The sequence below is a fragment of the Anomaloglossus baeobatrachus genome, chromosome 1, assembly GCF_048569485.1.
Source record: "Anomaloglossus baeobatrachus isolate aAnoBae1 chromosome 1, aAnoBae1.hap1, whole genome shotgun sequence".
NCBI classification, from domain to species: Eukaryota; Metazoa; Chordata; class Amphibia; order Anura; family Aromobatidae; genus Anomaloglossus; species Anomaloglossus baeobatrachus.
The window spans coordinates 968644743-968658369 of NC_134353.1; the positions used below are offsets into that span (position 1 = coordinate 968644743).

The 13627-nt window shown below is 50.2% G+C and overlaps 1 protein-coding gene across 2 annotated transcripts; it reads left to right on the plus strand.

Annotated features, from left to right (window-relative positions):
* The first annotated feature begins 793 nt into the window (after positions 1-793).
* LOC142257995 (uncharacterized) lies at positions 794-11915 on the plus strand. Of its 2 annotated transcripts, XM_075330362.1 has the most exons (4): positions 794-899; positions 3050-3141; positions 3850-4269; positions 11277-11915. In XM_075330362.1, the coding sequence occupies exons 1-4, from the start codon at positions 830-832 to the stop codon at positions 11811-11813; spliced, it is 1119 nt and encodes a 372-aa protein (XP_075186477.1). In that variant the 5' UTR covers positions 794-829; the 3' UTR covers positions 11814-11915. The 2 variants fall into 2 exon arrangements, with proteins under 2 accessions (XP_075186477.1, XP_075186487.1); XM_075330372.1 differs by lacking the exon at positions 3050-3141.
* The last annotated feature ends 1712 nt before the right edge of the window (positions 11916-13627 follow it).

Genomic DNA, 13627 nt, shown 5'->3' on the forward strand with positions numbered 1-13627 from the left:
TTGTATTGTGCTGATTGTTACATCTGATATATCAGGGGGAAGATCCAACTAATATTAAAGTGGAGGAAGAAGACGAAGCGATGACGAGGGGGAATCAGCCGAGTGTGAGTGACTGGAAGGAGGAGAGTCCAGGAGAGGTTTCCACAGGTGAGTAATGATGACGAGGGGGATCAGCCGAGTGTGAGTGACTGGAAGGAGGAGACTCCAGGAGAGGTTTCCACAGGTGAGTAATGACGGCCCGGCGGGTGACAATGACGAGGGGGGTCAGCCGAGTGTGAGTGACGGGAAGGTGGAGAATCCAGGAGAGGTTTCCACAGGTGAGTAATGATGACGAGGGGGATCAGCCGAGTGTGAGTGACGGGAAGGAGAATGATGACGAGGGGGGATCAGCCGAGTGTGAGTGACGGGAAGGAGGAGAGTCCAGGAGAGGTTTCCACAGGTGAGTAATGATGACGAGGGGGGATCAGCCGAGTGTGAGTGACGGGAAGGAGGAGAATCCAGGAGAGGTTTCCACAGGTGAGTAATGATGACGAGGGGGATCAGCCGAGTGTGAGTGACGGGAAGGAGGAGAGTCCAGGAGAGGTTTCCACAGGTGAGTAATGATGACGAGGGGGGATCAGCCGAGTGTGAGTGACGGGAAGGAGGAGAGTCCAGGAGAGGTTTCCACAGGTGAGTAATGATGACGAGGGGGGATCAGCCGAGTGTGAGTGACTGGAAGGAGGAGAATCCAGGAGAGGTTTCCACAGGTGAGTAATGATGACGAGGGGGATCAGCCGAGTGTGAGTGACGGGAAGGAGGAGAGTCCAGGAGAGGTTTCCACAGGTGAGTAATGGTGACGAGGGGGGATCAGCCGAGTGTGAGTGACTGGAAGGAGGAGAGTCCAGGAGAGGTTTCCACAGGTGAGTAATGATGACGAGGGGGGATCAGCCGAGTGTGAGTGACGGGAAGGAGGAGAGTCCAGGAGAGGTTTCCACAGGTGAGTAATGATGACGAGGGGGGATCAGCCGAGTGTGAGTGAGTGGAAGGAGGAGAGTCCAGGAGAGGTTTCCACAGGTGAGTAATGATGACGAGGGGGGATCAGCCGAGTGTGAGTGACGGGAGGGAGGAGAATCCAGGAGAGGTTTCCACAGGTGAGTAATGATGGCGGGCAGGGGACAATGGATGGGCGGGGGGTGATGACGGGAAGGAGAAGAGTCCAGGAGAGGTTTCCACAGGTGAGTGATGATGACGAGGGGGCATCAGCCGAGTGTGAGTGACGGGAAGGAGGAGAGTCCAGGAGAGGTTTCCACCGGTGAGTAATGATGGCGGGCGGCAGGTTTATGATGGGTGGAGGTTGATGACTGGCAGTTACATCAGGTGCCGTATCCCTCCCTTGGGTGTATAATACGTGGCCACTTGTCCTAAGAAGCGAGGCAGCTCGGGTACCCCCATGTTAGGCCTATGGTAGGACACCCCCCCTCCCCCCACACACACACACACGGTTGCGTGTGTAAACCAGGAGTCCGTCCCCCCCCACACGGTCGCGTGTGTATAGCAGGAGGCCCCCCACACACACACACACACACTGTCGCGTGTTTGCAGTAGGAGTCGCTTCTCCCCCCCCATGGTCGCGTGTGTACGACAGGAGTCATCCCCCCCCCTGGTCCCCTGTATACAGCAGGAGCTCCCCGCACATGGTCCCCTGTATACAGCAGGAGCTCCCCGCACATGGTCCCCTGTATACAGCAGGAGCTCCCCGCACACACTGTTCCCTTGCTAGTCGCAGGTCTATAGCGGTGTGTGGCTTAGGAGATGGGCAGTGATGGAGGACAGAGGATTTGCTCGGTCACAGGATTGACCTCTATCGGCGGTAACATTGCGACCAGCAGTAAAGGTCACATCTCCTGATAGGAGCGTCCAAGGCCTATACAGGACACTATTAGTATGAGGAGCCGCAGCTAGGGCTTACATTATAAGCATACTCCAAAAAGCCTGAACATTCCTGCTAGGCCTGATCTTCAGGGTAGCCAAAATTAAGATAGACCAGGCACTCCAAAATGGATGCAAAACTTTATTCAAAATATAGAACAGTTCAAATATTGCAAGACGTTTCGGTCAACGCAGTGACCTTTGTCAGTGGAGCTGGCTATATGTGGAGAAATAAATGGTCCGTGCAAAGAAGAAAAAGAGAATTCAGAATTATTAGTAGAGAATGATGTGTGATGACACGTGTGGAATGCAGAATCTGTCAATTAGTGTTAAAGGGAACCTGTGACCAGTTTTATGGCCTATAAGCTGCGGCCACCACTAGTGGGCTCTTATATACAGCATTCTAACCTACCATTACACTACAATACTTTGATCTGCCTTGAGTAGGGAAGATCAAAGTGCGCCTGCGCAGGACCCCAGTGTCGGCGTATGTATATGGTCGCGTCATGCACACAGGCTTCAGAAGATGGAGGAGCAAGATGGCCGAAAGAGGAGGCACTGGTCCCGAAAAACAGCCCATCTGGCCAGACAGCACCGGAGCGACCGGTTTAAGTGTTTTTTATGTTCTACAGCGTGGCCTGGGCTCTTATATACAGCATGTTAAAATACTGTATATAAGAGACCACTGGTGGTGGCCGCAGCTTATAGGCCCTAAAACTGCTGACCGGTTCCCTTTAATGAAGATGCTACATGGCTAGGCTGGGGGAAACGAGTAGATCTATACGATGGGCAAAGATGTCACGCTTATGACGAGAGGGATATTCCCAGGAAAATGATGAGAAACCTGCAGGGCTAATTAGAATGTGAAAACGGGGAATTTACTTGAAATAACTCGACTTGGAGTCACAGGCATCACACGAACTCCGTCACTTGTGTGCAGAATAAAGAGATGTAAGGAAACACGGAGTAGGACGACAGGCTTGATTCTATTAGGGAAATGCATCTGACTAGACCTCCTGCAGAGAATCGCACGGAATCCACCATTAGTGAAAGAATAGCTAGCGGGGTAGGTCTTGTGTTTGGAGAAATCCCGGTACCATCTCCATCATCTATGTATTCCATCACTGTGTGTCTCCTACAGATGGACCCAGGAGGAGAAATCCCCCAGAGAGATGTTCTCTGTGTCCCCAGGACTGTGAAGAGGGGAATCACAATGGCCCAGAGACTCATCAGGTAGATGGCGCTGAAGTCTCCACAACATCTCTCCATAAAGGCCGCTTTACACACCACGATATCGCTAGCGATCTCGTTAGCGATGTGACACGCCCAGATCGTTGCTATGATTTGCCGAGATCGCTCATAGGTCGTTTTGTAGCAGTCACACGTACCCATCTCACAAACGACGCTACATCGTTCAACGATATATTGTTTGACCTAGGCGGTTGTGTGGACACCGTCACACAGCATTCCTCCCAACGATTCCGGCAACGACAGAGGCGTATAATTGACCCTGGCATACACCCTAGCGTGTGATTGCCTCGCCTTCTCCACACCCCAACTTCCATACTGTCAGAATCTCCTCCGGTCTTCTGTTACGTGATTACGTGTCTGTGAAATAAAGGCCGCATTTGCAGCTGCCCCGTGTGACGCAACCACCAGTGCCGCACATGTGATCTGTTTTGTGTGTGTGGAATCCTTTACGCCTTTCTGTCTTCTCCAAGGTATGGTTGGGTTTTTTTTTGTTTTTTTGAAAGGTTTGTTTATTTTGAATCTTATTGTATTTTTTAAGTTTGAAGTCTTATTACTTTCAGGCCCGTCATATGCACCATCTGTCAGGCTATACTACCCCATTTTCCTGTTTGTTTTATTTTCTGTTTACTGCATGCTTCTGTTTAGCTTTTGTCTCTTTTTTTTTTATTTTTTTTGTTTTACCTTTTACAGATGTCTGGGCCCCAAAATGAAGCATTCATAAGGGAGCTCATAGAAAAGTACCGGACGCTACCATGTTTGTGGAGGGTTAGATCAGCCGAATACAGCAACAAGCAGCTAAAAAAAGAGGCATATGTGCAGCTTGTTGCTGTATATAACAAGCATTTCCCATATGAACCTGCTGATGAATCTGAATCTGCTGTCAAAAGAAAAATACAAGCCCTCCGCACAGTATTTAAAAAAGAACTAAATAAGGTAGAAGATTCCAAGAAGTCCGGGTCAGGCACGGCGGAAGTCTATGTACCGCGCCTATGGTACTATGACCTGCTTTTATTCACAAGGGACCATGACATTCCTCGTCCCAGTACCAGCATGATGCCCCTACAGGAGGAGGACCTTGATGATGATCCCCCGGAGTCTCTGGTGAAGGATGTAAGTACTGGTTTGTTTTTGGTTCATTTTAAATTATTGAATTTAATTTGTCTGTGGATAATCACCTTTTGAAAGTCATCCCTGTTGTGTCCCGTGTAAATGTAGTTAATGTCTCTAATAATGGCCTTCCAGTGCTGTTCACTATTGTGGTGTTCATATTTTAATCTGCTGCTTACATACATATATACCTAATCTTGTTTCCTTTCTCACCTTTTCATTGGGGGACACAGACAGTGGGTAGTATGGTGTCTCCAGGGGAGGCGTGACACTAGATTTGCAAAAGTGTTAGCTCCTCCCCCCACAGCATATACCCTAGCTAGGCAGGAAACTAGCTCAGTTTTTTCTAGTGTCAGCAGGGAGGCTGACATGTCTGGCCTGAGCTCTACCAGGTGCCTTAGGCCAGTTTACCGTATTTGTCGGACCATAAGACGCACTTTTTTTTCCCCCAAATGTTGGGGGAAAGTTGGGGGTGCGTCTTATGGTCTGACTATAGGGCTGCGGCCGGGAATGAGCGTGCTGCGGTGGAGCGGGCCATCGGGGGCACGAGCAGGCTGCAGCAGCTTTCCGTGATCATGTGGGCCCACTCATTTCATATGCACGCCCATCCTACCACCCATCTCTCAGCGCTGAAGCCGTCACTGACAGGTGGACGGGGTGATGGGCAGGGGGGTGCGTGCATAATTAACAGCCGGCCATGATCACCCCTGGCAACTACAGCCTGGAGAGATCATGTGCGGCTGTATTCACTGCCCCCCGCGCATCATCATCAGCGCAGGGAGCAGTGAATAAGTACGGCATACTCACCGGACACTTCCGTGCAGCACCGCGATCTCCTCCAGTCTGCCGGTCAGCTGATCTGTGTAGAGAGCGGTGAGCACAGCGATGACGTCATCGCTGTGCGCCGCTAGTCACGCAGGTCAGCTGACCGGCAGACTGGAGGAGATCGCGTGCTGCACGGAAGTGACCGGTGATGGCTCCACACAGGTAAGCGGTGCTGCTGCCGCCACTGACAGGGGGAGGAGCGATGCTGCATGGAGCGAGGAAAGGTGAGTATAAACGCTTATTGTTTTTTGTGTGATACAGGATACATGCCCTATAGGAGCACGGGGTAATATAGCAGGATGAGGGTATATTGCAGCATGGGGCCATATAGCAGGATGGCAGTATATAGCAGGATGAGGGCATATACCAGGATGGGGTACCTTAGCAGAGAATTTGGGGACATTACCCCCATAATAGTGTCAGCAGCAGCTCCTCGCCCCATAACAGTGTGTCATGACCACATTTTTTGCTTAAAAGTTTTTTTTTTTTGTCCCTATTTTCCTCCTCTAAAACCAGGGTGCGTCTTATGGTCCGGTGCGTCTTATAGTCCGAAAAATACGGTTTTTTTTTATTTTTTATTTTGTTTTTGCTTTTCATTCTATTTTTGATTATGGGGCAATACCGCTGTGCCTTGCCACCCTCGTTCCCCCCGCGTACAGGCAGAGGAAACCTGGCGTGCACAAGCCGTCAGTCTTCCCTCGCGCCCAAGTGGTCGGGTCTGCGTACCCCTCCAGGCTCCCTGGAAGCACCTCACACCAAGGTAGCTCCAGAGGGCTAGCAGAGCAGAGGACCTGCTTCAGCCTTGAGCCGAAGATGCATCCCTGAGATCCCCGCATCCATCACCGACGCGTCTTCAGACGGAGCCAGGAGCAGGTAGGGAGACGACGAGTCCTCTGTCCCCTGCATCCAAACCGCCGCCTGGATCCAATCAGCCTCCGGGGGCCGTCTCTCTCCTCCAGGCTGCCAGGAACACTGGACGCCAATTTTCACGTGGGGAGCAGACTCGGGTGAGATCGCCTCCTTGGCTCTGCACTTCTGCAGCACTATATACCGCTCTGCTCAGCGGTATATCGCTGTCTCTCTAGCGGTGTGTGCCTGCTGGCTAGCGGTGTATATCAGCTATTAGCGGTATATACTGGCTCTGCCTGCAGGTATATGCCCTCTGTTTGACAATATATGCCATTTTGCTACGGTATATACCGGCTGTGCATAGCAGTCACTTTATAATACTGTTAGTGGCTCCTCACTCATACTAACAGCGGCATATCCCTATATAGGGCTGTAGGACTCTATTGCTGACATGCGTAACCGCAAGGGTGATAAACCTTCCCAGGCGTCCTCTACGGACCTGTACTATGCCTGTACCACCTGTGGACGCTCGTTTTCTAATGGCCGAAGCTATCCACTATGCTGGGGCTGCGATGCCCCTTCTACCGTGTCACATCAGACCCCGTTGCCGGATCAGGATGCCGTGCAGTCTCTGGATTCTGCTCCGGCCAGGCAGCACCCCCGTCTGATGACGTAATGCCTGCATGGGCTCTTCTAATGTCTAAAAGGTTAGATGACCTTGCTGCTCAGATATCCCAGCCGTCCTCAGGCTCCCACAGCCTTCCCCCGGCCCAGCTCCCTCCCTCAGAGGAGCCCGCCTGCTTTGTCTGGTCCCTCTTCCCCAGAACGCAAAAAGGCTGCTTCCAAAAGGCGCCATTGCGACCTCTACGCCTCATCCGACTCAGACGATGGTCAGTCTGACCGAGGTTCCGTGACCTTTAGTAGTCACGATTCTCAAGACTCTGACTCTGATTCAGATGTCCTTTCTGAGTCTAGGCATATAGAAGAGACACTAATTTCGGCTGTCAATCACTCTTTGTTGATCTCTGATCAGCCTCCTGACCCGACTTCTCAGTCGGCAATCAAGCGGGCCAAGAAGCCTCCTAAATCCTTTGCTCAGGATCCGTTTTTTCAGCAAATTATATCTAAACGGTGGGATCACCCTGATAGAAGGTTTAATAAAAAACCCTTCTCTTCATTCGCTTATCCCTTTCCCTCTGAAATGATTAAGCCCTGGTCAGTAACCCCCGTTGTGGATCCGCCAGTATCCAGACTGGCTAAACACACGGTTATGTCTGTTTCAGACAACGCGTCTCTCAAGAACTCGTCCGACCGCGCAGTTGATGCTGCGGTCAAATCTATTTTCCAGGCTTCGGGCTCCTCTCTTCGCTCCCTGTTTGCCTTAACATGGGTCGCAAGAGCTATGGGGGTGTGGAGCAAGAACCTATGCAGGATGCTTCGCTCTTGTAATATTCCCCCGGCGGCTTTTGAGATCCTTGATTTGTTCTCTCTAGCCTCTAATTATTTTCTTCACGGCTCCCTAGATGCAGCTAGTTTGGCAGCCCTATCGGCGGCCAATGCTGTCTTTGCCTGCAGAGTCCTTTGGCTAAAAATATGGAATGCGGACAGTGCCTCCAAGAAATTCCTGTCCACACTCCCCTTCCATGGCCTGCGTCTGTTTGGAGAATCCCTGGACAAACTCATATCTGAGACGACGGGTGGTAAAAGTACCATTCTACCTCAAAAGCGGCCGGTATCCAGGAATTTAAAAAAAAATCTCCTTGGCGCAGGCAGTCCTTTTGGCCTGCCCCCCAAAAACCATCAGCCCAAGGATCGTCCCAACGCTCAGATCGAGGATCCGGTCCCTCAAGGGGCTCTTCTTGGCGTTCCCACTCTAAGCAACCTAAACCCAAAGGACCTCGCTCTGTACAGGCCCCCTCAGCGTGACGCCAGGTATCCCTCAGATCCGACTCCTGTTGGAGGGCGGCTTCTGCTTTTTCGGGATATCTGGCTAGACCACACTCACGATGCTTGGGTTCGAGAAATCGTCACCTCAGGTTACAAGATCGATTTCCATTCCCTGCCGGCCAACAGGTTTCTGCATTCTCGTCTTCCAAAGTCCAAAACACAAAGCCAGGCCTTATTTCAGGCCATAGCCTCTTTACAGAAAGCAAATGTTATCATTCCAGTGCCCCTGGAACAGCGCGGCAAATCCAAACCTTTTTGTCGTTCCCAAAAAAGATGGCTCTGTCCGCCCTATCTTGGACCTCAAACGGCTGAACAAATTCGTACGGATTCGAACTTTCCGAATGGAATCATTGAGAGCAGTGCTAGCCGCCATGGAACCTGGAGAATTTCTAGCTTCCATAGACGTTGAAGATGCTTATTTACACATTCCCATATGTGTCTCTCATCAACGGTTCCTTCGCTTTGTCACTGCGCCTCGGGTCTTCACAAAGGTCATGGCGGCCGTCATGTCCATTTTACACCCCAAAGGCATCCTGGTCGTTCCCTATTTGGACGACCTTCTTGTCAAAGGGAGCTCTCTTCAAGTTTGTTCAGAAAGCGTGCAGATTTGCCTAGACACGCTGTCAAGGCTAGGGTGGCTTATCAACTTCAAGTCATTCCTCATTCCTCATCAGCGCACCAGCTTTCTAGGTATGCTGATAGACACGGCTCAGTCCCGGGTTTTTCTTCCAGAGGACAAGAGGTCTTCCATGATCCGGGCTGCCCAATCCCTCCGCTCTCGCCGTCACACATCCCTTCGAAATGGAATGAGAGTGTTAGGCAAGATGGTGGCGGTCATAGAAGCCGTGTCCTTTGCCCAATTCCATCTGCTCCCTCTACAACTGGATCTTCTATCCTCCTGGGACAAGAATCCAGCTTCCCTAGACCGGTCAGTCCGCCTATCTCGGTCTGCACTCGGCTCCCTCGTCTGGTGGACTCAAGCCTCATCCCTATCTCAAGGGAAGTCCTTCCGCCTGGTCCGCTGGCAAGTAGTTACGACGGATGCCAGCCTGATAGGCTGGGGGGCGGTGTTTCTCCACCACACTGTTCATGGACGCTGGTCTCCTTCCGAGCGCTCCCTGCACATCAATGTTCTGGAGATCAGAGCCATATTTTTGGCCCTTCAGAATTTTCAACCCTTACTATTGGGCCTCCCTGTTCAGATCCAGTCAGACAATGCCACGGCCGTGGCTTACATCAATCGTCGGGGAGGAACTCGCAGCAGGGCAGCGATGAAAGAAGTATCCAGGATTCTTCTTTGGGCAGAGAAGCACATTCCCATTATTTAAGCTGTCCATATTCCGGGGGTAGACAACTGGGGCGCAGACTTTCTTAGCATGCAAGGTCTAGCGGCAGGGGAATGGTCCCTCCACGACGAAGTGTTCCATCAGATCACTCTTCGTTGGGGACTCCCAGATGTGGACCTCATGGCTTCTCGGATGAACGCCAAAATACATCCCTTCACATCCCGGTCGAGAGACCCGCTAGTGCTCGGCTCCGACGCTCTAGTCTTTCCGTGGTCGCAGTTTCGCCTACCCTACATCTTCCCTCCGTTTCCTCTCATTCCGAGAGTAATCAAGAAAATCAAAGCGGAGGGAATCCCGGTGATCCTCGTGGCGCCGGACTGGCCCAGGAGAGCCTGGTACCCAGAGCTTCTCCAACTGCTCGGCGACACTCCCTGGCATCTTCCCGACTGCCCGGATCTTCTGTCGCAAGGTCCAATATTCCCCCAGAATACAGCACAGCTGCATTTGACGGCGTGGCGCTTGAATCCTTGATTCTAGCCAAGTCAGGTCTTTCTTCTAAGGTAGTTCATACCATGCTTAATGCTCGGAAGCCTTCCTCCGCCAGCATTTACCACAGGACATGGAAGACCTATCTTTCCTGGTGCGACCGTCATAATCGGTCGCCCCTGACCTTTTCAAACCCTAATGTTCTTGCCTTTCTGCAAGACGGTCTGGACTCGGGTCTAGCTCTCAGTACCCTTTAAAGGACAAGTTTCTGCCTTGTCAGTATTTTTTCCAGATGCGGCTGGCTTCTCGCCCTCAGGTCTGTACCTTTCTTCAAGGGGTGGCGCATTTGGTCCCTCCTTATCGCCACCCCTTAGATCCCTGGAATCTGAATCTGGTTCTCGGAGCTCTTCAGCTTCCTCCTTTCGAACCGCTGAGAGAAATCTCTCTTCAACGACTGTCCTGGAAGGTTGCCTTTTTAGTCGCCATTACCTCTATCAGGCGAGTGTCTGAACTGGCGGCCCTTTCCTGTCGCTCACCTTACCTGATTTTCCATCATAAGGTGGTCCTTCGGCCTTCCCCACTCTTTTGTCCCGAAGGTCGTATCTTCTTTCCACTTAAACGAGGACATTGTGTTGCGGTCATTCTGCCCGGTCCCGGTCCACTCTTTAGAAAAAGCCCTTCACACTCTAGATCTCGCCATGGCTCTGCGGATCTACATCTCCAGAACAGCGCCGTTGCGCAAGTCCGATGCCCTCTTCGTCCTCTCACAAGGACACAAAAAGGGGCAATCCGGCTTCTAAATCCACGATTTCTCGATGGATTAGGACTGCCATCTGTGAGGCTTACAAAATAGGTTCTGTTCCCCCTCAATCTGTGCGGGCCCACTCTACGCGAGCAGTGGGTGCTTCCTGGGCTATCCGCCATCAGGCTTTGGCGGACCAACTTTGCAAGGCCGCTACTTGGTCCAGTGTGCACACGTATACAAAATTCTACAGAGTGCATACGCATGCTTCCGCGGATGCTGCTCTTGGAAGACAAGTCCTTCAGGCGGCAGTGGCCCATTTATAAGTGGCCACTGCTCGGTTTTTTTACAGTGTTTTGATATGTGTTCACTGCAGTTGCAGTTGTTAGTCAGCTCTTAGTCTGATGTTATAAACTGTTAATAGTTCAGTTCCCACCCAGGGACTGCTTTGGGACGTCCCACTGTCTGTGTCCCCCAATGAAAAGGCGAGAAGGGAAATGACATTTTTATATACTCACCGTAAAATGTCTTTCTTGGAGCCTTTCATTGGGGGACACAGCTCCCACCCTTGTGGTTTTGGTTGTCCTTCTCCTACTGCTTTTTCAATCTAGTGTCATGCCTCCCTGGAGACATCATAATACCCACTGTCTGTGTCCCCCAATGAAAGGCTCCAAGGAAGACATTTTACAGTGAGTACACAAAAATGTCATTTTTTTTTTTTAAACCCCCCTCACATATGGTTTCACTGCACGGGTCTCCATGTGTGTGTAGCACCTTTAATCCCTTGCCCACACCCTGATGTATTTCCTCAATGTATGTAGTTCCCGTTGTTTGGTAATATTTCACATATTTACCCATTTATTTTATACCAACAGGAAGCAAGTCAGGAATCCATAACACAGGCCGGGCCCAGTGCTACGCCATCATTACCGCCGGAAACAGGGGAGGTAGTACACGAAGCGGCTGGCCCCTCATCCATGCCTATGCGGCAGCTTGCCAGACGCAGAAGAATAACAACCGCCGCCTCAAGGTCCAGTGAGCTGGTTGGCCTGTGCCACTCAATACTAGAAAAACATAACCGGCCAGCAATAAGCGGATTCTCCCACTTCCTGGACGATGAGCTCCGGCAGATGAATGATTCACAAAGAGAACATGCCCAACGTGTGATTATTGATGTATTACGGGCGGGCAAAGCTGCGTTCTTGACAGCTACATCATCATTTGCTGTAGGGGAACAGGCAGGGCCATCTTCAAGCTCCCAACAGGACACTACCCATGTTTCCCCTCAAATTCCAACTAACCTCCCAGTCCCTTACAGCTTAAGATGCAGGTCTTCCCGGAATAAAAAACGAAAATTGGAAAGTCAACAGGTGAATGGCGAATCACCCGAATCAGATGAATGGACAGAATGATTTCTTGTTTATTTTTTTTATATTTTGTCTTTAAAAATGTATTTGTAACCCAGCTGGGTATATTTTTTTTTTTTTTGTACCTTTTATGATTTGTGATAGATATCATGTGATTAAACTTGTTTTGTTGGTTTTTTTTTGGTGGTACAAATAGTTTGACTTCTTTATCTTTATAATAATGGTCACATGTATAAAAGGTACTTGTCACGTTTCCAACTCACAAACACACAGATGGTCCACATTTTCTCCTTGCAGCGGATCATAGTGGCCTTTTTCTTGCTGGGCGCTTTTAATAAGATGTCTTGCTCTATGTTCCAATACATAGCCCTATTTTTTTTGATCATCATCCCCTGTCCCATGTCATTACTCTTGGCTACTGACACACCATGATGTAAGCTAACACCAGGCCGGCAGTGGTCCCCACACATGCATTTGTCCCTTTGAATTTGTCGTTATTTCTTAGTGAACCCCATATGTTTGCTGTGTGTGGCATTTTGACCTAATGGCTGTGTCTACCCATGAAGTTAAAAAAGCGTTTAACAAACTCGTTTTTTTATTATTGTTTTTTTTTTTTAACAAACCTTAGTTAACCTTTAAAACAACATTAATATAACTAAAACCAGTTGCGTCTTGCTGCATCAAGGCCCTCCATGTAACGACGAACAACATCCTCATGTTCTTGGGCTGCAGGCCTCAGCCTCCTTGTCGATGCCCACACATCTCGGATTCTGGGGTATCCTGTGGATGGAATGGGATGGCGTAACGTTTTTAACATTTCTCAAACGGAAAACCACAAAGTTCTTCCGTTTAAGGTACACTTACGAATGTGGGGACGGTCATGGTCCTCATCTGTATCGGAGGCTGAACTTAGGGCCGCAGAAGCAGGATGGGAGCTAAGTGCTAGGTGAACACAAAAACAGCCATATGTGAACACTGGGAATCAACCTTGTCCAAGCCATGTCGCAAGGATGATTATCACTGACGAGGTACTAAGCCGGCAACTCACCTCGAGGAGAGCCTGCACCTATCTCCTGAATTGAGGCAGGTGAGTTACATTGTCCAGAAGAGGAATGGGGTGACATTGATGCAGGTGGTGGGTTGGCAGCTGAAGAACTTGTTGCAGGTGGCGAGGGGCTTAAGGACACAGGAGGGGTGGCAGCAGGGGGTGGGGTGGCTGCGTTGGAAGGGCTCTGGGAATGAGAAGGTGTCCTTGTAGGGGATGGGGAGGCAGGAGGTGACAGGGTCCCATCATGCTGTTGCATTTGCGGTACTTGTCCTATTTTATGGAGACAACAAACGACAGCTATGAGGAGTCCATCCTAGTCCTTTGAATAATAATGTATTCAGCATTACTTTTGCCAACCTAGCTCCATTAATTAGCACAGTCACCATGTTTTCATTCTGATAACCTACTGATCATGGTATATCTAAACACACCAAGAAGTGTTCAACAAACCCGGCATATTTGTCCTACAGTACAGCCCTATGCACATCCTTGAAATAAATTACCTTGCTGCGTCAAGTGTGGATGTAATGGCTAATCCCTGCGCTATGCGCCATTTTTGATCCGCATGTGAGTTGTCATGCAAATGAGCGTCATGATGAGGCCCCTGCAACAGACAGGGTGCTTCCCTTTGCGTTTGTGAAGGTCTCATGCCGCTGCCACGCCTGACTTCATATACACAAGACGCATATGTTTGTAAAAAGACTATGACATGTTTACACTGTAAACACTCCCCACGCTGCCTGTGTAAAGAGGTGCGGATATTTTCTATCCTCGATGCTGACCGATACAGCAGGTCCGCCCACTTTTTTCG

Excerpts from the sequence above, each read along its gene's own strand:
- LOC142257995 (XM_075330362.1), top strand. The coding sequence starts at position 830 with ATGGTGACGAGGGGGGATCAGCCGAGTGTGAGTGACTGGAAGGAGGAG. Across the intron at positions 900-3,049 it reads TCCAGGAGAGGTTTCCACAG|ATGGACCCAGGAGGAGAAAT; the intron begins GTGAGTAATGAT and ends TGTCTCCTACAG. Across the intron at positions 3,142-3,849 it reads ATGGCCCAGAGACTCATCAG|ATGTCTGGGCCCCAAAATGA; the intron begins GTAGATGGCGCT and ends TACCTTTTACAG.